The sequence below is a fragment of the Bombina bombina genome, chromosome 3 (genome assembly GCF_027579735.1).
Source record: "Bombina bombina isolate aBomBom1 chromosome 3, aBomBom1.pri, whole genome shotgun sequence".
NCBI classification, from domain to species: domain Eukaryota; kingdom Metazoa; phylum Chordata; class Amphibia; order Anura; family Bombinatoridae; genus Bombina; species Bombina bombina.
In genome coordinates, this window is record NC_069501.1 from 371,032,750 (window position 1) to 371,060,425 (window position 27,676).

The following is a 27,676-nucleotide window of genomic DNA, read 5'->3' on the forward strand; positions in this document are numbered from 1 at the left end:
ACCCGTGGACTGACCACACTACAGGAGAAAGGAATTTATCAGGTAAGCATAAATTATGTTTTTATTGGGACAAACACACATCTTTTATACATACAACTCATCTTGATAAGACATGAGACAATGCCACAGTTTTGCTGCCATTACCGCCCCCCTAGATAGGCTGGCGCCGGCCATAGCAGCCATGAACCTACAGATTCTCACTACCCAGGGGTTGCTGTTTTTGGGGTGATCCCGGGGGAGTGGCAGCACTTCCAGGGTGTCATTTTAAAGCTCGGTCCCCAGAATCTACAATCCAAAAAAACGACGTGATCCGTGGCTGGGGACCGGAGTTATGCTGGTTTAAACGTCCACCTGGAAGTCCAGGGAGAATAGGGGTTATAGGGGGAATCGGAACCCCCGGTTCCCAAGGGAGCTCCCTTCAGGCAATCACCCCACCTCTGGCCCACCCTGAGAGGCAGCTAACCCCAGAAGAGCAGAACTCTGGGACAAAGGGCCACTGGAGCGACCTGGGTCAAAGGGTACCGGTAATCCTGGATGATGCAATCCCTGCAGCACAGTATCCGTGACAACTGGATTGTCCAAACTTCCAATTAGTTTTACCCAAAAATAATATAAAATATTGTGACAATCCAGGAGTATGAACAAATTAATTTATTTACCAATATAAGCCAGAGAAGAAGGTTTCCACACCTGTTGAACCTATTTAATGCAGTATCACTAGAAAATTTCATAAATAATTTCTCTCTTTGAAGACTCATTGAAAATGTAGAAAAACTTTTCGGCTACCATTAATGTTCCTTATTCATAACAGCCAGTGAAAGTGGCATTTTGGAGTCATGGTAAGGTATCATGTATTCCTTGGTAGTTCTTTCAAGGTCCACTGTAAACATGAATACTTTGAAAATCAAATAAAGCTTTATGGATTAAATATTTTGAAAAGACTGGTCTAGATGATAAGTGTAATAGAGGAATTCTCGTGTATTGCAGTTGTAAGCTATCTGCATCCTGTTAAGATAAAATAACAAATGACACTTCCATTATAACGCTGATGAAAGTGTGGTCTGGCATATTGTGGCTAAATAATAAAAACATCCATATTCATAATACTTAAGGGAATATTGGTATGGATAATCTCAAACATAGATATACCTTCTTTTGTAATTCGTCTGTGCCTCTTTAAAATAGTATGCCAAGGGAAGATAAATAAATATTACCTGCATGTTACCTGACATTTTTAAACTAATATTTATATTTTAACAGTAATATTAATAATACTAAATATATTTTGTAATTGATATAATAATTTCTGCAATTAATATTTTAAATTGTTTATTTATAATGTGTTTTTTAGGTTGTATTTAAAAATAAGGCAAGCCAACCGTACAGCATATACCCCCATGGTGTGTCAATACAAAAGGACTATGAAGGTGCAAGCTACCCTCCAGACATGAAAGGTTGGTTATTTTCGGCATAAATTTAACTTAAATCTGGAATATATGGGGTGAACTATTGCATGCATGGCATATAAAAGTTTTATTGTTGATTAACATATTACTTAAAAGTTTTGCTTATTTTGGGCTAGATTGCGAGTGGCGCCCTATTGAGTGCAACGTGAAAAGGCGTTTATTGCGCACATCAGAAGTAGCATGCGTAATACAAATTCAAAGCTTGAGCGCAATTGAATTAAACGCGCGTTGGGATAGCGCAACTTCAGAGCTCTGGTTATATGTTATACAAGACTCAAAAGTGGGGGAAAAAACATTAAAAATACATTTCAAAGTACAGTTACAATCATAACACTGTTTGATAACATTTGTTTTTAAATATTGCAGAAAAAAGTTATAAGGGCTCAAAAATATGCAGTCCCATGTGTTTGTCTAAATATGCACATGTATGCATGTGTGTGTATATATATATATATATATATATATATATATACATATACATATACATATACATATGTATTTATATGTGTATATAAGGATTTACAGACATACATACACATATAAACACATAAATACATATGTGTGTATATATATATATATATAAATATATATATATATATATATATATATGTATATAAGTGCATTGAAGCCCTTTGCAGTCAAGTAGCTGAAAACGTGTGAAATCATATTTATGCTATATTTATATTTATTAAAGTGTTTAACTATGTATTTACTGTAAATATTTCACTTTGCAATGTTCTTCACATAAGGGAATATGTTCCAAGTATTTTCAAATAGATATTCATATATATATATATATATATATATATATATATATATATATATATATCTGTATATATCTATACCTATATATATATATATATATTTTTATATATATATATATATATATATATATATATATATATATATATATATATATAGATATATATTGTACCAAAATACCCTCATATATTTATAGAAATATGTATTTATTAAAAAATAGAACATATTCTTTTATGTGATGAACATTGGAATCTGAAATATTCATATTTTCATGTCGAGTTAGTGTACTTGAGAAAATGCGATCGGTTTTACACATGAGTAAGGGTGTTTTTTCCACTTTTTGCGCTCCATTGAAGTGTATGAGGGAATACGTTAATGTGGTCACGATATTTGATCCTTGAATTTTCTCGCACGTTAGGTTAGCGCGTGTGTAAAAACTTTTTACTTTCAACTTGTAATACGCACGCTACCCCGCGCGCACAAATGTGGCCCCCCAAATCCAATATTTTTATCTATCCCAATCAGGACTATTCCTGATTTATCTACTTGAAGGTGTTTTTATTGTGATATTATTTACTGTGATATTATTGTGTTTGCGAGACGTCCCATTTTTATGATGTGCTGACAATTAGGAATATAATTGTGACTACTACTAAGATCATTTTATGAATTGTGGAGATCATTATATACCAAACTGAAATAGCTGGAAATTAATTCCTTATGTACTACTGACTTTTCTATATTGTTTATATATTGTCACTATTAAATATTTATTAACTTTTTCTAGAAGTTGTATGGATTCTACATACTATCTATGAATTGCCACTATTGAATATTTAGGTATCTTAAGCTTTCATTTAGCGCACCCACTAACTATTCATTTTTTACTAGTCCCATTTTCCCTGACAGAGAAGGAGTTAGGGTCTGTGAGGTGTTTGATACTCTCAGCTTAGCACATTCTCTACATCCTATAACTTTAGAGGGGCCGATTTAACAAGCCCTGTATGCATCCGTTTCCGTGCGAGCTGTCAGACTCGCTGGAAACAGGAGTTAAGAAGCGGCGGTCTTAAGACTGCTGCTCCTTAACTCGTCTGCCACCTCTGAGGCGGCGGACAGCAATCAGCCCGATCGGATATGATCGGGTTGATTGACACCCCCTGCTAGCAGCTGATTGGCCACGAATGTGCAGGGGGCAGCATTGCACAAGCATTTAACAAGAAATGCTTGTGCACTGATAAATGCCAACAGCGTATGCTGTTGGCATTTTTTGATGTGTGGCGGACATGATCCGCTACAGTGGATCATGTTCGCTCGCACTATGATAAATTGGCCCCTTTATATTAGAGTTTTTATAAATTGTCTGTTTTAACTCATGAAACGTTATTAGAAATGTTTTAAATATAAAATGTTGATATTGTACCATTGCAAAATGAGGAGGTGTTGGGTGAAGAAAGATAATACTAGTAGGGGATAAGTTATTTGCAATGTCTATACTAGATCAGTAAGTTAGTAAGTCAGTTTTTGTGGGCATTGTCAATCCCTCTTGGGTACAGTGCTGGATACTTACATGGAAGGGGCACTTTATTGGTGCCACAACACATTATTATAGCTATATATATATATATATTTGGGAAGCAAGATGCATTGCCAGTAAATCTTACAGCATTGCTCTTGATGACGAGCTACAATAACATTTTGAGTAAGACTGTACACTGTGAGGATGGTTCTGTTTCGGTTACGTTTTTATATTACTTCTTGTGTGTGAAGCTTTGGTACTATATTATGTCTGTGTCCCTTTAATGACTACTGAGGCTTCGTGCGGCACAAAAACCACATCATTTGAGATGTTTTTGCATTTAATTGACAAATTTAACATTGGCTATAAAAGAATATAGGGGTTGTCATTTTAATCCAGATCATATATTTGTTTGTATGCTTATGGGCTGATATGATTTATATATAGCAGCAATTATAAACATAGTAGTTAATTTTTAGGAGAAGCTGAAGATGATTTGATTACCATGGAATGGATTTCAAAATGTGTTTGCTTACAGAAGAGCATCTTAATGTTTTAAAATTTCTAATAAACAAGTTATTGGTGTTGAGAATCATCATTACCAGCTAGCAGTAAAAACTGGTCTCTCCCCAATAAGAAGTTAGTGATATTCTACCCTCAATTCTTATCAAAACATTTGTGTACACGTGAAAGAAAAATATTAAAGGATCATTAAATACATTAGAATTGCAAATCCACAAATGCACAATACAAAGAGTTATAACAATCAGAATTTCAAATTATTAGTAGATTTTTTTTCTGATAAATTTCCCTGCCCACTGTTTCATGTGACAGTCATTAGCCAATTACAGATGTATTACAGATGTATATACAAATACACTGTAAACTTTTGCTCATGCTTAGTAGGAGATGGAGCCCCGGAAAGTGTGCATGTAAAGTCTGAGAACAAATCAATAATGGAAGTAAATTAAATTTGAGTAAAATAGCATAACTCTATCTGAATCATGAAAGTTAAATTTTTATTTTAATGTCCCTTTAAGGGGAAATATATTTGATTATATTATATTTGGTACTGGTTATGTTTATCCAGCATGCCTCTGGTATTTTATGAATATGTTCTATATTTTAATGCTGATTTTTTTGTATGGTGATATATAATATTTTATGTCGGGTAGAGTAATGCTTACTATAGCTATAAAATTGCACAATTCTTATTGATAAAAAAATTGTATGTATTTTTTAAACACTAGGAAACAGTACACAAAATCAGGCTGTCATGCCAGGGGAAACAGTAACCTATTACTGGAATATTCTTGAAACGGATGAACCTACAAAGAATGATCCTCAGTGTCTAACAAGAATGTATCACAGTGCTGTCAATATGACAAAGGATATTGCATCTGGCTTAATAGGCCCACTTCTCATTTGCAAATCAAAATCCCTTAATACAAGAGGTGTGCAGGTAAGCAGACTATGTGATATTTACAAGAAAAGGTTACTTAATAATGTCAGATGCAGACACAGGCATACACTCAAGCCTACCACTAAAAAACACACATGGCTAGATTACAAGTGGCACACTAAATTTAAAAAGCTATAGTGCGAGTGAAAAACCAAGGTATGCTAACTTCAGGACTTCGGACATCGCAACCTCACTAACTCCTTCTCCACATAGACTTCTAAGAGGCACGCTACAAAAAAAAATAAACGCTAACCCGACACTGTGCTAGACCAACTAAACCCGAAGGTGTTTGCAATACTTTACATTCCTATGTTCTTCATATATTCATAATTTTTTTGGAAAATATATATCTATACCTATATATATATATACATATATATATATACATATATATATATATATATATATATATATACAGTATATGTATAGATAGATATACAGTAGATGTATATTGTATATACAGAAATATATATAGAAATAAGTGAAGAATGTAAGAATTTCAAGTATTTCCTTTTAAAAATGAATAAAAATGATATTACATGTTTCAAGGTATTTGACTAGGAAGTGTGTATATAAGTGTATACATGTGTATTTATGTGTATATATGAATGTATTTGTGCACATACATATGTATACACATATACTGTTCATACACACACACACATATATATATATACTGTATATATATATATATATATATATTGTATATACAAATATATATATATATATACTGTATATATATATATGTGTGTGTGTGTGCAGAACATAGGAATTTAAAGTATTCCTATTAAAACACATTAAAATGACTAAAAATTATATTGCGTGGGGGGGCGGAGCGCAGCCGTGCAGGAACATGGCCGCACTTTGACACAGCTCCGTTACACATTCCCACTCACTGGCTCTAATATGGTGATCTAAGGGGCAAATGAGGGTCTAAATAACGAATATATCACCTCTAACCGAAGGGCACATAGTCCAAGTTGTTGCCGCACCCTAGATGTACTTTAAAGAGAAGAGAGTCTCCTCCGCAAATACAGGCCTGCTTCGGCGATTCCCCGCCTAGTGATCTCTGACCGGGGGACCTCACGACCTACCTGCCTGAGCTGACCTGCCGCATCGAGGTGCCCGGAGCAACGGAGAAAGACCTGGGGCAGAACAATCGAACGGATCCCCGCGACCAGCCGCACGCCCGCACATTACCCACGTGGCGTCTCTCCTAACTGAACAACGGCAGCCTGCGCTCACTCGCCCGGCCACGAACATCCTCACCAGGCCCATCAGCGCACAGGTATAAAGCCGCATAAGGCCCCTAACACCACACCAGTAAAGTTGTGCCTTTATGACCCGGGCCCATAGTTCATATCTTGACAACTGAGAGGAGGGTTCCTTTAGGCCTACACACCATCCCATAACCACGATAAACACAGACCTAGTTGGTGGTCACGGAGGGCCCCGGATTGCCTTGTAATCGCCCCACACAGTCGCCTCACCACCTGACAGCCCAAATCCTGATACATACCACAGAAAGAAACGGGATAGCCCACTATACTAATGGCGACTAGGCAGAAGCCGAAAGCAGACAAAAAGGCCTCCATCCCAGCCGCTGCTACTATGTCCTCATTCTTCCATAAACAAGATAACGAAGCTCCTGACCCTGCTAAAGAACTCCTGATGGCTGATACACCCATATTACAAGATCAGGACCCTGCTCCACACTCACAGCAGCTCAATCTGATACAGCAGACTATCTCCCAGCTTCCCTCAAAATCCGACCTTGCTGATCTAAAATCTTTCATTAAAACGGAGATGTCTTCCTTGAAAAAGAACATTGGTGAACTTGGGGCTAGAATAGAATGTCTAGAAGAGGGACAAGACACCTTAGATACCATGATGTCCAATGCTAACCACCAAATGATCAGACAGGACCTCACGATGCAAGCACTCCAACTTAAAATAGAAGACCTCGACAACAGAGGTCGCAGGAGTAATCTGAGGATAAGAGGAGTCCCTGAAGAAGCCACTCAGGACTGCCTCGTCTCCTACCTGCTACAACTATTCGAATACATTGCCCCAGCCCTTAAACTTACTGAAACATCATTGGAACGCGCACATAGAGCACTGAGACCAGTCCCAAAACCACCTAATCCTCCTAGGGACATTATTGTTAAATTTGCTCACTACTTAGAGAAGGAGGAGATTTGGAGACAAGTACGCCTGCAGAAGGAGATTAAGTTCCAGACCTATAGTATTCAAATATTCCAGGATATTAGCCCAGCAACAATTGAAAGGAGAAGAGGAATACGTTATATTACCCAAGTCTTACAAGAAAGGCGAGTGAAATATAGATGGGGGTTCCCATTCAGCCTCATAGTCCAGCATGACGGAAAAACACACGTCTACAAAGATACCGAAGACTTGGACGCTTTCTCAAAAGGTCTTAACATTCAATTCCCTCAACCGAACCCTAAAGACCCGGATCCACCCTCCACAAGCAATCAAGCAGACCCCAAGCCGCAAAGACCACAGTGGTCCCAAGCCATCAAAAAGAAAAAACTGGACCTTCTTTCATCCTAGGTCCCCTTCACCAGCCGCGCCCATGGGCGCCTGACTGCTATGCAGAAATGCAAGCACAGTGTCATGAGCGCTTCCGTTCATCGCCGTGTCGCCGCGGCTCCCGGAACTCCTCTGTGTCTCTGACGTCATGTTGCTTAGCAACATGACGCTTTCTCTCACACCCCTCTGATGACGGTTACGCTCTGCCCTTTAAATCTCAGCGGGAGATCTGAATCTGGGCCCGTTTGTTGTTTCCCTGGATTGTGAGTACCATATCAGTTTTGTTCTTCTGTGTACCGACTTCTGCCTGCCTGACCAAGCCTCTTGCCTAATCCCTACTTGCTGATATTTGGACATTGACTTCTGCCTGCCTGACCTTGCCTGTAGCTATTACCCTTTTGCTGATACTTTGATGCCGACTTCTGCTTGCCTGACCCTGTCTTTTGCCAATACCTTTTGCTGATATTTGGATGCCGACTTCTGCCTGCCTGACCTTGCTTTGGCCTTTACCTTTAAACCTATTCTTTGTTAAACAACACCTGCTTAAAAGGGACATTTACTTTTACAAGCTGCAAAAGAGAACTTTGCCTTTCTGTTTGTTATACACCTGCTTAAAAGGGACATTTACTTTTACAAGCTGCAAAAGAGAACTTTGCCTTTCTGTTTGTTATACACCTGCTTAAAAGGGACATTTACTTTTACAAGCTGCAAAAGAGAACTTTGCCTTTCTGTTTGTTATACACCTGCTTAAAAGGGACATTTACTTTTACAAGTTGCAAAAGAGAATTTTGCCTTTCTGTTTGTTATACACCTGCTTAAAAGGGACATTTACTTTTACAAGCTGCAAAAGAGAACTTTGCCTTTCTGTTTGTTATAAACCTGCTTAAAGGGACATTATACTTTTACAAGCTGCAAAAGAGAACTTTTCCTTTGTTTTACAAGCCTGCTAAAGAGGACCTTTTTCAGAAGCTTCAAGTAAGAGCATTTCCTTTTTGTTCTTTGAACTACTTAAAGGGACGTTTTATCCTTTGTGGCTTTCCTGCATTCTGGAACAATATTCATTTTTGTTATCTTCTAATTTGCTTCCTGAGTGGGTCACGTCCTGGATATTTCTCAGTGTGCTAGCGTGTGCTTTCAATTCACGCTAGCAGTTGGGTTACATCCCGGATTGATTCCTGAGCGGCTGACATTACAAACGGGCCCTAAAAATGGACCCCACTGAATTATCTATGGCCGTGGCTCACCAGGGACAGCTCTTGGGTTCTCATGCCACTCACTTGCAGTCTCTGGACACTAAACTTGATCAAATTACTGCTCTATTACAAAATTTGGTTGCTACCGCACCTCCCAATCCTAATCCCAATCCAAATCCGATTGAGGCATTACCTCCTCCGATTCCTAACAATCAGTCTCAGGTACAACTAAGTCCCAGGATTCCTCTTCCGGATAAATATGATGGGAATCCTGAAGAATGTAGAGGCTTTTTGAATCAATGCCGTCTTCACTTCCGAAATAGCCCTACTCTCTTTGCTACTGCCTCTTCTAGAATCACGTTTCTTATTTCCTTAATGAAAGGAAAAGCCTTGGCTTGGGTGTCACCTTTGCTAGAAAAGAATGATCCTATACTGTTGGATGTTGATACATTTCTATCTACATTCTCAAACGTATTCGATAAACCTGGAAGGTCATCCGCTGCTGAAGCAACTCTCCTGGATTTACGTCAAGGAAATCAACCAGTCTCTCAATATGCAATTGAGTTCCGCACCCTTGCTTCTGAAACCACTTGGAATCAGGGAGCACTCAGAGCCGCTTTCCGTAAAGGACTTTCTGAGCGTCTCAAGGATGAATTGGTGTATCGTGAACTTCCAGAGTCCTTAGAAGCCTTAATAAATCTCTGTATCAGTCTCGACGCCAGGTTTCGTGAACGCCAACAAGAAAAGGATAGAACACAGAGGACTTCCACTCGAACTCCTTTTCGTTTAGCTCCTCGTTTTTCTAATCCAGTCACTCCAGCCTCTCCTACTACTGATCAGGCTGAACCCATGGAAGTAGGAAGTATAAAATTAACTGAGACTGAACGCTTAAGAAGACGGACTCTTGGCTTATGTCTGTACTGTGGCCTTAAAGGACATTTATTAAGGGATTGTCCTACTAGGCCAGTAAAAGCCAGGGCTTAACTCTAGTCCAGGGAACTGAGTTAAGCCAAAATAGTGGTCATTCCCTATACAAGAAACTCTTTGTTCCAGTAACTCTTCTAATTGGACATAAGAAGATCTATACCCAAGCTCTAATTGATTCTGGTGCTGGAGGTGTGTTCATTGACTCTACATTTGTTTCTACTCATTCTATACCCTTACTAAAGAAGGAGTATTCCATTTCAGTCTCTACGGTCAGTGGAGATCCTTTGGGTTCTGGATACATTCAGTTTTCTACTCAACCCTTAATCCTCACCGTAGGAATACTTCATTCTGAGACAATTTGTTTCGATGTCATTCCCACTCCGCAATTTCCCATTATCTTGGGACTACCCTGGCTCCAGATTCACAATCCCATTTTTTCTTGGACTTTCGGTGAACTCACTTCCTGGGGATCTACATGCCAGACTAAATGTCTTCAAAAGATTACTAAGTTACCACTCACTATTGCTCTCACAGTTGAAACTCCGGAATCCTTACCTATGCATTACCATGACTTTGTGGATGTCTTCTCCAAAAAAGAAGCGGAACGTCTTCCTCCTCATCGCCCTTTTGATTGTCCCATTGACCTCCTTCCTGGGGCTGCCTATCCTCGAGGCAAGACATATCCACTTTCTAAACCAGAAAACATGGCTCTGGAAGAATATATAAAAGACAATCTGGCTAGAGGATTTATTCGACCCTCCTCTTCCCCTGTAGGGGCTGGTTTCTTTTTTGTGGGAAAAAAGGATGGCGGATTAAGACCCTGTATTGATTATCGTGGATTGAATCAGATTACCATCAAGAACAGTTATCCTCTGCCCCTTATTCCTGAACTTTTTACTTATCTTCAGGGAGCCACCATTTTCACCAAACTCGACCTACGTGGTGCATACAACTTGATCCGTATACGCAAAGGAGATGAGTGGAAGACTGCCTTTAACACTCGATTTGGGCATTATGAATATCTGGTCATGCCCTTCGGGCTATGCAATGCTCCGGCGGTTTTCCAGCATTTTGTAAATGAGATCTTTCGTGATTTTTTGAATATTTTTGTTATCATATATCTGGACGACATCTTAATTTTTTCTCAGAACCACCAAGATCATGTGCACCACGTCAAGAAAGTACTTCAACGTCTAAGAGAATTCCATCTGTTTGCTAAACTGGAGAAATGTTCTTTCCATCAAAAATCCATACCCTTTCTGGGTTATGTAATATCGGCATCTGGATTCGAAATGGACCCTACTAAACTTTCTGCCATTTTGGATTGGCCTAGACCTGATTCTTTGAAGGCTTTACAACGTTTCCTAGGCTTCGCCAATTATTACAGAAAGTTCATCAAGAATTTTGCTACTATTACTTCTCCTCTTACTTCTCTCACAAGAAAAGGACAAAACTGTAAAGTATGGCCGTCTGAGGCTATAGAAGCTTTTGAATCTCTCAAAGAAGCTTTTTCCTCAGCTCCTATCCTTCGTCATCCAAATCCTGAGTTTCAATTTATTCTGGAGGTGGATGCTTCCTCTGTTGCTGCTGGAGCGGTTCTGTCTCAAAGAATACCAGAGACTGGAAGGATTCATCCTGTTGCTTTTTTCTCTAAAAAATTCACTCCTTCCGAATTTAACTATGACGTAGGGAATAAAGAGTTGCTTGCCATCAAGATGGCATTGGATGAATGGAGACATTGGCTGGAAGGTACTTCTTTGCCATTTACTATACTTACTGATCATAAGAACCTTCTGTATCTCCAAACAGCCAAACGACTAAATTCCAGGCAAGCACGCTGGTCCTTATTCTTCTCTCGGTTTCACTATAATTTGTCTTACATACCTGGATCAAAAAATATTAAAGCAGACGCACTTTCCAGACAATTTCAAGATACCCCAGTTCCTGAGTCTGGTACCATTCTCCAACCTCATGAAGTCATTGCCCAGTTAACAACTTCTTGGTTACAAGAATTACAGTCCGCTCAAGAGCATCTTCCTTTGTCCTGTAAACCTCCCAATGGTTTACTCTTTGTTCCTGAACGCCTTCGTTCCAAGATTTTATTTTGGGCTCATGATAGTCCCCTTTCTGGACATCCTGGCATCAGTATTACCACTCGAAACCTCAAACAACATGTCTGGTGGCCTACACTCTCTCAAGATGTGAAGGATTACGTCTCAGTATGCACACAATGTGCCATGAACAAAACTCCACGCCAACTTCCTTCAGGATTACTCCAACCATTGCCTATACCTCACCAGCCTTGGACTCATGTATCCATGGACTTTATTACCGATCTTCCCTTGTCCACTGGGAACAATACTATCTGGGTGGTGGTCGACAGGTTCACTAAGACGGCTCATTTTGTACCCTTGCCAGGATTACCATCTGCCAAAAGACTCTCTGAACTTTTTATTCTACATATTGTAAGAATCCATGGATTTCCTCTAGATATTGTTTCAGATAGAGGGGTACAATTCGTTTCTCGATTTTGGAGGTCACTTTGTAAACATTTTGGTACTACTATATCTCTCTCTACTTCTCACCACCCACAATCGAATGGTCAGACTGAAAGGGTAAACCAGTGTCTTGAAACATATCTTAGACATTATGTGGATCATTATCATTCAAACTGGACTTCTTACCTTCCTTTGGCTGAATTGGCCCATAATGCCCGGTACAATTCCTCCCTTCAGACTTCTCCTTTTCATGCAGCTTACGGATATCAGCCTAGGACATTCCCTTTGCATACTTCCTCCACAGTGAATCCTGCTTCTGATCTTACAGCCCGAAGATTAACTCGACATTGGCAGAAGATACATCGTATTCTTTCTGTAACTTCTAGACGTTACAAGTTCTTTTCGGATCTTCGACGGAAAAAGGCTCCCAAATATCGCCCTGGTGATAAAGTTTGGATTTCCTCTCGATTTCTTCGCCTGAAACAACCTTCTAACAAATTGGGACCACGATATGTGGGTCCTTTCCGAATACTGGGTCAGGTATGTTCCACTGCTTATCGGGTAGCTTTACCCAAGTCTCTCAAAGTCCATCCAGTATTTCATGTTTCTCTTTTAAAACCTGTGATGTTTAACAGGTATTCTAAGCCTTTTTCTAAACCTCCACCGTTATTGGTGCATGGACATCCTGAGTTTGAGATCAGCCATATTCTAGATTCCAAATTGCGGGGCAAGAAATTGTATTATCTCATTCATTGGAAGGGTTATCCAGTCACGGAACGTTCTTGGGAACCTGCTCATCAAGTAAATGCTCCTATATTGGTCAAGTCCTTCCACAAGACTCATCCTGATAGACCTGGTCCTGTCCCCCGGAGGGGTCCTTGAGGAGGGGGTGCTGTCATGAGCGCTTCCGTTCATCGCCGTGTCGCCGCGGCTCCCGGAACTCCTCTGTGTCTCTGACGTCATGTTGCTTAGCAACATGACGCTTTCTCTCACACCCCTCTGATGACGGTTACGCTCTGCCCTTTAAATCTCGGCGGGAGATCTGAATCTGGGCCCGTTTGTTGTTTCCCTGGATTGTGAGTACCATATCAGTTTTGTTCTTCTGTGTACCGACTTCTGCCTGCCTGACCAAGCCTCTTGCCTAATCCCTACTTGCTGATATTTGGACATTGACTTCTGCCTGCCTGACCTTGCCTGTAGCTATTACCCTTTTGCTGATACTTTGATGCCGACTTCTGCTTGCCTGACCCTGTCTTTTGCCAATACCTTTTGCTGATATTTGGATGCCGACTTCTGCCTGCCTGACCTTGCTTTGGCCTTTACCTTTAAACCTATTCTTTGTTAAACAACACCTGCTTAAAAGGGACATTTACTTTTACAAGCTGCAAAAGAGAACTTTGCCTTTCTGTTTGTTATACACCTGCTTAAAAGGGACATTTACTTTTACAAGCTGCAAAAGAGAACTTTGCCTTTCTGTTTGTTATACACCTGCTTAAAAGGGACATTTACTTTTACAAGCTGCAAAAGAGAACTTTGCCTTTCTGTTTGTTATACACCTGCTTAAAAGGGACATTTACTTTTACAAGTTGCAAAAGAGAATTTTGCCTTTCTGTTTGTTATACACCTGCTTAAAAGGGACATTTACTTTTACAAGCTGCAAAAGAGAACTTTGCCTTTCTGTTTGTTATAAACCTGCTTAAAGGGACATTATACTTTTACAAGCTGCAAAAGAGAACTTTTCCTTTGTTTTACAAGCCTGCTAAAGAGGACCTTTTTCAGAAGCTTCAAGTAAGAGCATTTCCTTTTTGTTCTTTGAACTACTTAAAGGGACGTTTTATCCTTTGTGGCTTTCCTGCATTCTGGAACAATATTCATTTTTGTTATCTTCTAATTTGCTTCCTGAGTGGGTCACGTCCTGGATATTTCTCAGTGTGCTAGCGTGTGCTTTCAATTCACGCTAGCAGTTGGGTTACATCCCGGATTGATTCCTGAGCGGCTGACACACAGAAGACACAGAATCTCTCTCTCAGGACATGATAAGTATAATATGGCACAGTGTAACTCTCTGGTGGGGGGATGGGAACTGGGATGAATGTTGGACTGCCTTGAAATGTTGCTCACTTACTTTGTAACTCCTATGTTTTTTTTTATTGCTTTTATAAAAAAAAAAAAAAAAAAAAAAAGGTTTTGACTTCACTCCTCCCCCTCCCCATCTTCCACCCCCCTCCCCCCCTCCCACGCCTTTCCTTCCCACCTACCTGCCTACTACCTACAAAATCTTCCCACGGCACGTGAACTGTAATTGGTATGATTTCCTTTTTTGCATTGAAATGTGGGGTTACTGTACTGTAAGAGATACTTGCTGGAGGGTGGTTATTGTACAATGTTGAACCGTAACTGTATAAGAATTTGTCTTAATTGCATTCCCTTCCATCCCCCACAAATATAGGCTACTAACTCTCCCCACACCAGCCCTCCCAAAAACTAAGCACTAGCCAGATTCGATACGAACCCATGCCCCCCCCCCCCCCAATTACTATAACCAGAGGAAAATTCATCTTCCACCTTTAAGCCCTGGCCCCCCAGGGCCTGTAACCTGATTTACTTAAACCGCACTAATATAACCTGAGAGTCTAAGCGGTCCGCCCCCTTTTCTTGAACCCTGCCACCCAAGGCAAGATTATATTATTACCTTTATACACGGTCCGCTATAACTGTAGGCGACCCAGCCTGTAGTCCCTAGAGGAACTCCTCTCATCTACCCTTCGAAGTAAACCCTCTCCCAAAGTTTGCCCCCAATCACTCAAAATTCTTTTCGATGAGTCAGTACCAGTTGGGATGTGACAACCCCTATCCCTTAACTCATGTTATTGATGGTTCTCTCAATAACTCTTGTTCTTTTGTTAAATGTTTTCCATTTTAAGAGATTGTATGTTTTGTTTAATGCTACCTCAAAACTGCATGGCCAGTTGTTTAGGCCGTGCTTGGGCCCCCCCGGTCCGTCCCGCGCACAGATACTCATACCCATAACACAACAAATAGAAACCCTACTAGTCACACATTATACAATTCCACCCCAAAACATAGATAATGGCTAACCTAAAGACTAGACCCCACGCTAGCAATGACATAACTATATACTCCATCAACGCAAAAGGCCTGAACATACCCTCCAAGAGGTCGACAGCCTCCAAAGACTTCCACAGACTTGGAGCAGACCTTGTGTTCCTACAGGAAACCCATTTTCGCAAAGGAAAAGAACCCTCCACCTTCACACGCACCTTTGGCAGATGCTTCTGGGCATCACATTGTAGTAACAAGAAAAATGGGGTGGGGATCTTACTTAAGAAAAATATACCCTTCACCTCAATACAAACGATAAGAGACAGAGAGGGCAGATACCTTCTTCTAACTGGCCTATTATACGGGAGACCTATTACACTGGTCTCAGTATATGCCCCCAACACCGCACAACATTCCTTCATGAAAAAAATCAAAAACCTAGTTTTAGATCACCAGAAGGGCACACTCATCATATGTGGAGACCTAAACACTGCGCTCAACCCTAAGTTAGACTGCTCAACACTCCACTCCTCCACACCATTATCGAGGATCTCCAAAGTTAAATCACATTTAGAGAAAATCGTAGCCCAAGATGTGTGGCGGACCTTACACCCGCAGACCAAAGATTTCACCTACTTCTCATACCCACATGGTGTTTACACCAGAATTGACTATGTGTTTGCGGATGTGGGGGGCTTATCTCTATTCAATTCGGCCTCGATATCCCCAATCACATGGTCCGACCACGCCTCCATAGTATGCTCAATGACATGGCCTTCTAAACCCATAAGAGACTTCCTCTGGAGACTCGACGAACACTTACTAACAGATCCGGGAGTGATCTCCAAACTGACAGAATCCCTCACAGAGTACTTCACACATAACTCCCTACCTGAGACCCACGCCCACACTCTCTGGGAGGCGCATAAGAGCGTCATAAGGGGGAATCTGATAGCCCTTAAGGCACACATGAATAAATCCAAGAGAGAATACACAAACTCCCTGATAACACAAATACTCCACTTGGAATCCCGACACAAGAAATTCCCCTCCGATAGAAACCTGTTAGACGAAATAACGGCTCTCAGACAGACTCTAGCTTCCCATCTCGACAAGACACATAAAAGGCAAGCTTTTCTCACCCAACAAAAAAACTACGAAGGAAGAAACAAATCAGGCAGATTATTAGCGAGATACCTCAAGCAAAAAACACACCAAAAATACATCATGCAGTTAAAGGATAATAGAGGTATCCCCCAATTCTCCACTCAGAACATCTCTAAAGCCTTCAAATACTTCTTCCAGAAATTATATAACATACAACCCACCGACCCCAGTAACCCATCCCAAACCTCCACCAGGGCACAACTAATAGAGGGATATCTTAACAAACTACATATACCACAATTAAATGACCAGCAGAAAGAAAAACTAGAAAACCCCATTTCCCTGTCTGAACTTAAATTAGCCCTGAGGCACCTGCCCAACGGAAAAGCGCCAGGCCCAGATGGCTTTAGCAACAAATATTACTCAACCTTCCAAGATACTCTCACTCCCCACATGTTGAAATATTTTCAATCTATAGATGAAAGTAATTCATTCCCCTCTTCCGCACTGGAAGCCCACATAATTTTAATCCCCAAACCAAACAAACCCCAAGACCTTCCCAGTAGCTATCGGCCAATATCATTGCTAAACACCGACGTAAAGATATTTGCTCGCATATTGGCACTCAGAATGAATGACGTCCTCCCAGACCTGATCCATCTGGATCAGGTCGGATTTGTACCTGGAAGGGAAGCTAAAGACAACACGGTCAGGGCCTTAAATTTGATCCACTATGCTAGAACTAAAAACATCCCCTCTGTAGTATTATCCACCGACTCAGAGAAGGCCTTTGACCGTGTTGCCTGGGACTTCATGCGGGCCACATTGACCCACATGGGACTGGGTGTGAAGACCCTTACTAGGATCTTTTCATTATACTCTTGCCCCACGGCTAGATTGTTAGTCAATGGAACTCTATCCCCTCCATTTCCTATTAACAACGGCACACGCCAAGGCTGCCCCTTATCCCCCCTCCTATTTGCCTGCGTCATAGAAGCTTTAGCAATTAAGATCAGGCAGAACCCTCAGATAACAGGTATCAATATTAAAAACCACAGTTACGTCGTGTCACTATTTGCCGACGACATGCTCCTTACTCTCACTAATCCTGACCACTCGATACCCCATCTTCTGGACGAATTTGCAACCTTTAAACTCCTTTCTAACTTTGTTATCAATATGTCCAAATCAGAAATTTTAAACGTCAACATGAAAGGCCCTTCCCTGGACGCCACACGAGCAGTTTCCCCCTTCACTTGGTGCACTCATTCTCTAAAGTACTTGGGAATCCATCTGACCTCCTCACACGACGACCTATTCCACCTCAATTACACCCCTATCAAGCACAATATCATACGAGACCTCTCCTCATGGGGTTCCAAGAACCTAACGTGGCTAGGACGTATCGAAACCATTAAAATGAATATTTTCCCACGCATATTATATCTTCTCCAGACACTACCGATCCCACTCCCCAAGACATTCCTCCCATCCCTTCAGAGAGCATTCAGCGACTTCATTTGGCGTCGCAGACCGCCAAGAATTAGCAAACAAACAATGTTGACTTCCAAAACACAAGGGGGGCTGGGGGTCCCCGACCTTGCCGCCTACCGCCAAGCGATCTTTTTACAACGCATTGTAGACTGGAATATCCACTACAACCATAAAAGGTGGGTCACACTAGAGCACCTATCGATGGATAAACCTCACTTAGGAAGGCTGTGTTGGAGCAGCCCTCGCCTACTAAAGTCCATCAGCTCATCCAACCCAATAATACAGGAAACATTTCAGGTCTGGGAACATACAATCAATACATCTCACTTCATTTCATCAATCCCTTCACCCTTGACCTCCTTGATAGAAAATGGAGAGTTCATCATTAGACCATACACCACACATACCACCACAGAAGCCACAAACAGAGATCTTACAATACACGACCTAACTAGTAACGAAATCCTCCTCTCACGAAATGACTTGGTAACAAAAGGCCTCGCATGTTTTGAAGACTGGTTTACATATGCACAGGTAACCCACTTTATCACCAAACACCAGGGTTATAGAAATATGATCAGGCCCCTGACTTCTTTTGAATCCCTTTGCACCCAAGAACCCCCCCTACGACATACACTCTCGATTATATATAAGATCCTGACTCACACTCCCCCAGGCCATATCCCCCCTTACCTTGAAAGTTGGGAGAGGGACCTGGGAGTAATCATCTTACCTCACACGAGTAGACTAATGTTCCAGGGCACAAAAAAATCCTCTATCTCATCCTCAATTCAAGAAGTTAATTTTAAACTCTTGCACAGATGGTACCTAACCCCGAGAAAGCTAAACCGTCTCTTCCCCACCCACAGCAACAAATGTTGGCGCTGCGGTCATGTTAACAGTGACACCGCCCACATGTGGTGGTGGTGCAACAGCATTCAGAATTTCTGGAGAAAAACCATCTCCGAAATGGAGACCATTTTGACAACCCAATTCCCGAATGACCCCCTCATTTGGCTACTACACAAACCCCCCCCAACACTCAAATATAAACCCTACCTACACCTTCTCAACATCATGACCAATGGGGTGAAAGTATTGATAGCTAAGAACTGGAAGAGTAGGGAGGCCCCCTCTATGAATATGTGGATCACAAAAGTCACGGAAATACTAGATCTGGAAGAATACTACTTCCTCAAAAATGACAAAATGGACTCCTATGCGGAACTCTCCCAACTTTGGACCACTTACATCCAAAATAAACACAAAGGCACCAATTAGTTAGTCTTCCCAAAAATCAGTCAGGTTTCCTCCCATTCACTACCTCTACATAATATGCTAGCAGGGGATCCAAAAGCATCCCACACCCATCACACTCATGTTCTGTGCGCGGGCGGAGCGGGGGCGTTCAACCTCCGTTCATGTAAATTGTTTTGTATTTAAATTCTTAATTTTTAAAATAAAGGATAATCAGGACAATACCCTTTGGTAGTTACCTCCCAGTTTCTTGCGATCCTACAACAGGACTCTATCACAGACTTTTCAATCATAACCTGATATCGCAGATCACTCAGAATGGACATCCTGGGAGGTCCTGCCACCTTGCATTTCGACTTTATCCTTAAAAATTAACAGCTGTTGTTGTACCTGGCGATCTGGAGCTGCGTCTCCAACTACTTGTAACCTCATTTTTTTATCCTACAATAAAGCTGTTTCAAAAAAAAAAAAAAAAAAAAAAAAAATTATATTGCGTGTTTCAAAGTATTTGGTTAGAAAGGGTGTAAATAAGTGTATAAATGTATATATGTATGTTTGCACATACATTCTTACACACATAAATACACATGTGTACGCATATACACACACACATATATATATATATATATATATATTCAAACGTTTAAAAAATGTAAACAGCGCTTCCTGGGGGCGTGATTCACATTTACATAGGAAAAAAAAGACAGAAAAGGTGTTTCTGGTATTAGAACTGTTTCTGTTACAAATATATAAGCAATAGTAACCGCTCACCTGTAAGAAATGTAGAGATGGGTGATGAGTAATCCCTTTTTGATTCTGCATTAAGGAAATCCCAGCATTGAACCTCCAGTCCGAGTATAAAATATCCTTAGATATCAGCTGTCGATCCTCTAAATCCAAATGATGTACTTCCCGGGCAAGTGCTTAGTAAACAGTGAAGTTCCTCTCTGTTTACTAAGCACCTGCCCGGGAAGTACATAATTTAGATCTTGAGGATCGACGGCTGATATCTAAGGATATTTTATACTCGGACTGGAGGTTCAACGCTGGGATTTCCTTAATGCATCCCTACATTTCTTACAGGTGAGCGGTTACTATCGCTTATATTATTGTAACAGAAACAGTTCTAATACCAGAAACACCTTTTCTGTCTTTTTTCCTATGTAAATGTGAATCACCACATTTTCTCACTGTGGTGATAGTGACATCCCCTAAACAGCTGCCACTAGGGCACGCCACATTAACATACAATATTGGAAAGTTCAATATTTTCAATGTTCAATATTTTCTATTCTATACCTTCTCACCCGTATGTATATATATATATATATATATATATATAAATAGATAGCTAGATGCACATATATACACATATACACACACATATATATATATATTAGCTGCACATGTATACACATATACACACACACACATATATATATATATATATATAATATTATATAGATAGATACACATATTTAGACATATATATATATATACTGTATATTATATATACTGTGTGTGTATATACTGTATATATATATATATATATATATATATATATACTATATATATATATATATATATATATATATATATATATACATATATATATATATATATATATATATATAGACACATTGGAGCCCTTCCTAGTCAAACACCTTCTCATATACCATCTCCCTTTTAACCCTTTAAAACGGTCAATTTTCATTACAAAAATTAATAAATGCCTGTAATACTTTATATTAATGTGTTTTGTGCAACATTATTTTTCAACCTTACAGCTTACTTCCAGCCTCAAATTGTGCTTAATATTCTAGCGCAATTTCAGCTTTTGCTCAAGCACAAATTAATACTTTCTACTTGTAATACCAGTGCTATTTAATGCGGTCGTGATCTCCATTGAAAGTATAGGTTGTGCTAGAGCGAAGTTATCTGCGCTAACCCTTCTCTGGTTAATGCGCTTTACCATGGACTTGTAATATCAAGTCACGCGGTCCAGCGATATTGTGCATCGCAACCCAAGATATCATAAGGGCGCCACTTGTTGTCACACTTGTGAAGATGTTAGTGTATGCCCAGGTTAGGACCCAGCAGCTGTGAAATGACTTAATAAACACTACCTCAATTCCCTGGATGAGACCTAGGACGTGACAAAAAAGATGAAGGGATAATCCAGAGACGTGGTCAGAACAGGCTAGAGGTTGGCAATTTGCAAGCAACAGAAGTACAAAATCAGGATCCCAGATTTAAGTAACGTTCAGGCAGAGGTTGTCATCTGAATGTCAGGCAAAGTCAGTACAGGAGAATAATCTGAAAGAGTAGTTGATATTCATGCCAAGAAATCCAATAACAATTGAGGATTCACAAATAGCACACTCAGGAATGATAGCCAAACAACTGACAAAAAAACAGTTTCTCCTGCTGCTGCCCAGAAGCAGCCACCCTTTCTAAATCCATAAACATTATTTCAGTAAAGACTATGGGGCATATTTATCAAGCTCCGTATGGAAGGCTCGCCGGAAACAGAAGTTATGAAACAGCAACTTGTCCGCCTGCTCTGAGGCGGCGGACAGAAATCAACCCAATCGAATATGATCGGGTTGATTGACACCCCCTGCTAGCAGCCAATTGGCCATGAATCTGCAGGGGGCAGCATTGCACCAGCAGTTCACAAGAACTGCTGATGCAATGATAAATGCCGACAGCTTATGCTGTTGGCATTTATCGATGTGCAACGGACATTATACGCTACTTCGTATCATGTCTGCTCACACATTGATAAATATACCCCTATGTCCAACAATTTCCATAGACTAAAAAAGAAAATAAGTTACTTTATCTAAGTTTTAATATTCAGTTGCTATCAAATATATAGGTTTAACGGTTCCAGAAAAAAAAGTCATGTGGAACAGAAAATGGTTTCCCATTCTCCATTTTGCTGCACAAGTAAAAATAAATTATGATCAAGGTGTCCTTTCTTTCTCAGTTTTGATGAAGGACACTGGTTTGAGGATGCTCTTGTGCTTAGAGTGGTATGTCATTATGCACTGGAACCAATTTGTATTTATATTCTGGTCACTCCATGGAAGATTTTCATAGAAAACGCTAGCAGATTATATAGTGGTTACATGGTCTGGAAATGATTAAAAATGTAATATTATATTTCAGTATTGATACCCTAAGATTTACACTGAAGTCTATGAGAATCACTATTTGAATGATAATATTATATTTAAATATTACAGTCTATATTCTAGTGTTACATTTTAGAAATGGAAAGTTACATTTGTTTGCAAAAAAACAAATCCAAATGTTCTGCAAACATTTGACATCTGTTTATAATGAACAAATGCAAACAATTGATTCTGTTACAATTTCTGAAAATCCTGGACCCTACACCTTTGACTTTGGAGATATTTATAAACCCTAATTACATAAACTGTGATAGCAATGGCTTTTGCTAGAAACATGTGTGCTAATATTTATGTAGAAAAAACAGAGTGTACACAGATGGCCACAAGAGCCAAACAGGTACCTGTAAGAGGCGCCTAGTGGTTAGTAGAAGTGTCAAGGTCACTGAAATAGAAAATATAAATCCCTTGATAAGGAGTGCAAAAAGCCAAAATGTGTAATCTGCTCAAATTTCACAATTAGTTTGGCATATATATCTTAAAACAACAAATATAATTCTATATCATATATAAATATATGATGTATATCTAGACAAATATATTAGTGAACATAAATATAAAGATATATATATATAAGATGTATGACCAGACACATATGTTGGTAAATAGAATATATATACAATATCTCTAACAAACCTATATGATTACATAAGAAAAGTCCCAATATAAACCAAAGTGGTATAGTCCAGGTGAGAAACTTTATGCAGATTCCAGATAAAATCCAGGGCTATAGGCAGCTCCTCTGGGGTGTCACGCCACGACACAAGAGATGATGATCTAAAATGGATAAAGTAGAGGGCGCCACATAGTGCAAATCAGCCTGTATTACAGAGAATATGTAGGAGAGCAGTGAAAAACCTACTCACATGGTAAAAAGCACCAATGTGCAGTGTAAGCAGTCCGGAACCACACTGTCATCCGGTAGACCCAACGGTAATGCAGGAACAGATGGTATCCTCGTCCCACCAGGGGGAGTCCAAAGATCCTAGGAGTGGTGGCCGTAAGTGTAAATGGCACAGGAGCCAAAGTACGTGAGAGAGCCTTAACTCAGCTCAGACAGGAGGATGGCAACTACAGGGAGTGCAGAATTATTAGGCAAGTTGTATTTTTGAGGATTAATTTTATTATTGAACAACAACCATGTTCTCAATGAACCCAAAAAACTCATTAATATCAAAGCTGAATAGTTTTGGAAGTAGTTTTTAGTTTGTTTTTAGTTATAGCTATTTTAGGGGGATATCTGTGTGTGCATGTGACTATTACTGTGCATAATTATTAGGCAACTTAACAAAAAACAAATATATACCCATTTCAATTATTTATTTTTACCAGTGAAACCAATATAACATCTAAACATTCACAAATATACATTTCTGACATTCAAAAACAAAACAAAAACAAATCAGTGACCAAGATAGCCACCTTTCTTTGCAAGGACACTCAGAAGCCTGCCATCCATGGATTCTGTCAGTGTTTTGATCTGTTCACCATCAACATTGCGTGCAGCAGCAACCACAGCCTCCCAGACACTGTTCAGAGAGGTGTACTGTTTTCCCTCCTTGTAAATCTCACATTTGATGATGGACCACAGGTTCTCAATGGGGTTCAGATCAGGTGAACAAGGAAGCCATGTCATTAGATTTTCTTCTTTTATACCCTTTCTTGCCAGCCACGCTGTGGAGTACTTGGACGCGTGTGATGGAGCGTTGTCCTGCATGAAAAATCATGTTTTTCTTGAAGGATGCAGACTTCTTCCTGTACCACTGCTTGAAGAAGGTGTCTTCCAGAAACTGGGAGTAGGACTGGGAGTTGAGCTTGACTCTATCCTCAACCCGAAAAGCCCCACAAGCTCATCTTTGATGATACCAGTCCAAACCAGTACTCCACCTCCACCTTGCTGGCGTCTGAGTCGGACTGGAGCTCTCTGCCCTTTACCAATCCAGCCACGGGCCCATCCATCTGGCCCATCAGGACTCACTCTCATTTCATCAGTCCATAAAACCTTAGAAAAATCAGTCTTGAGATATTTCTTGGCCCAGTCTTGACGTTTCAGCTTGTGTGTCTAGTTCAGTGGTGGTCGTCTTTCAGCTTTTCTTACCTTGGCCATGTCTCTGAGTATTGCACACCTTGTGCTTTTGGGCACTCCAGTGATGTTGCAGCTCTGAAATATGGCCAAACTGGTGGCAAGTGGCATCTTGGCAGCTGCACGCTTGACTTTTCTCAGTTCATGGGCAGTTATTTTGCGCCTTGGTTTTTCCACACGCTTCTTGCGACCCTGTTGACTATTTTGAATGAAACGCTTGATTGTTCGATGATCACGCTTCAGAAGCTTTGCAATTTTAAGAGTGCTGCATCCCTCTGCAAGATATCTCACTATTTTTTACTTTTCTGAGCCTGTCAAGTCCTTCTTTTGACCCATTTTTCCAAAGGAAAGGAAGTTGCCTAATAATTATGCACACCTGATTTAGGCCTAGATTTGGAGTTCGGCGGTAAAAGGGCTGCTAACGCTCCGCGGGCTTTTTTCTGGCCGCACCATAAATTTAACTCTGGTATCGAGAGTTTAATCAAATGCTGCGTTAGGCTCCAAAAAAGGAGCGTAGAGCATTTTTACCGCAAATGCAACTCTCGATACCAGAGTTGCTTACGGACGCGGCCGGCCTCAAAAACGTGCTCGTGCACGATTCTCCCATAGGAAACAATGGGGCTGTTTGAGCTGAAAAAAAACCTAACACCTGCAAAAAAGCAGCGTTCAGCTCCTAACGCAGCCCCATTGTTTCCTATGGGGAAACACTTCCTACGTCTGCACCTAACACTCTAACATGTACCCCGAGTCTAAACACCCCTAACCTTACACTTATTAACCCCTAATCTGCCGCCCCCGCTATCGCTGACCCCTGCATATTTTTTTAAACCCCTAATCTGCCGCTCCGTAAACCGCCGCAACCTACGTTATCCCTATGTACCCCTAATCTGCTGCCCTAACATCGCCGACCCCTATATTATATTTATTAACCCCTAATCTGCCCCCCTCAACGTCGCCGACACCTGCCTACACTTATTAACCCCTAATCTGCCGAGCGGACCTGAGCGCTACTATAATAAAGTTATTAACCCCTAATCCGCCTCACTAACCCTATCATAAATAGTATTAACCCCTAATCTGCCCTCCCTAACATCGCCGACACCTAACTTCAATTATTAACCCCTAATCTGCCGACCGGAGCTCACCGCTATTCTAATAAATGTATTAACCCCTAAAGCTAAGTCTAACCCTAACACTAACACCCCCCTAAATTAAATATAATTTTTATCTAACGAAATAAATTAACTCTTATTAAATAAATTATTCCTATTTAAAGCTAAATACTTACCTGTAAAATACATCCTAATATAGCTACAATATAAATTATAATTATATTATAGCTATTTTAGGATTAATATTTATTTTACAGGTAACTTTGTAATTATTTTAACCAGGTACAATAGCTATTAAATAGTTAAGAACTATTTAATAGTTACCTAGTTAAAATAATAACAAAATTACCTGTAAAATAAGTCCTAACCTAAGATATAATTAAACCTAACACTACCCTATCAATAAATTAATTAAATAAACTACCTACAATTACCTACAATTAACCTAACACTACACTATCAATAAATTAATTAAATACAATTCCTACAAATAAATACAATTAAATAAACTAGCTAAAGTACAAAAAATAAAAAAGATCTAAGTTACAGAAAATAAAAAAATATTTACAAACATAATAAAAATATTACAACAATTTTAAACTAATTACACCTACTCTAAGCCCCCTAATAAAATAACAAAGCCCCCCAAAATAAAAAATTCCCTACCCTATTCTAAATTAAAAAAAGTTACAAGCTCTTTTACCTTACCAGCCCTGAACAGGGCCCTTTGCGGGGCATGCCCCAAGAATTTCAGCTCTTTTGCCTGTAAAAGAATAAATACAATACCCCCCCCCCCCAACATTACAACCCACCACCCACATACCCCTAATCTAACCCAAACCCCCCTTAAATAAACCTAACACTAAGCCCCTGAAGATCTTCCTACCTTGTCTTCACCATACCAGGTTCACCGATCCGTCCTGAAGAGCTCCTCCGATGTCCTGATCCAAGCCCAAGCGGGGGCTGAAGAGGTCCATGATCCGGTCAAAGTCTTCATCCAAGCGGGGCAGAAGAGGATCTTCCATCCGATTGAAGTCATCATCCAGGAGGCATCTTCGATCTTCTTCCATCCGGAGCGAAGCGGCAGGATCCTGAAGACATCCAGCGCGGAACATCCATCCGGACCGACGACTGAACGACGAATGACTGTTCCTTTAAGGGACGTCATCCAAGATGGCATCCCTCGAATTCCGATTGGCTGATAGGATTCTATCAGCCAATCGGAATTAAGGTAGGAATTTTCTGATTGGCTGATGGAATCAGCCAATCAGAATCTAGTTCAATCCGATTGGCCGATCCAATCAGCCAATCAGATTGAGCTCGCATTCTATTGGCTGATCGGAACAGCCAATAGAATGCGAGCTCAATCTGATTGGCTGATTGGATCAGCCAATCGGATTGAACTTGATTCTGATTGGCTGATTCCATCAGCCAATCAGAAAATTCCTACCTTAATTCCGATTGGCTGATAGAATCCTATCAGCCAATCGGAATTCGAGGGACGCCATCTTGGATGACGTCCCTTAAAGGAACAGTCATTCGTCGTTCAGTCGTCGGTCCGGATGGATGTTCCGCGCTGGATGTCTTCAGGATCCTGCCGCTTCGCTCCGGATGGAAGAAGATCGAAGATGCCGCCTGGATGATGACTTCAATCGGATGGAAGATCCTCTTCTGCCCCGCTTGGATGAAGACTTTGACCGGATCATGGACCTCTTCAGCCCCCGCTTGGGCTTGGATCAGGACATCGGAGGAGCTCTTCAGGACGGATCGGTGAACCTGGTATGGTGAAGACAAGGTAGGAAGATCTTCAGGGGCTTAGTGTTAGGTTTATTTAAGGGGGGTTTGGGTTAGATTAGGGGTTGTGGGTGGTGGGTTGTAATGTTGGGGGGGGGGTATGGTATGTTTTTTTTTACAGGCAAAAGAGCTGAACTTCTTGGGGCATGCCCCGCAAAGGGCCCTGTTCAGGGCTGGTAAGGTAAAAGAGCT

General features: G+C 40.4%; 1 protein-coding gene across 1 annotated transcript in view; it reads left to right on the forward strand.

The window, feature by feature from the left end:
- F5 (coagulation factor V) overlaps positions 1–27,676 on the forward strand; it is a 423,639-nt gene that overhangs the window by 115,904 nt on the left and 280,059 nt on the right. The window contains exons 9-10 of the mRNA XM_053706505.1: positions 1,352–1,454; positions 4,995–5,206. Coding sequence (XP_053562480.1) covers positions 1,352–1,454; positions 4,995–5,206 — 315 coding nt within the window. The remainder of the gene's footprint in view (positions 1–1,351; positions 1,455–4,994; positions 5,207–27,676) is intronic.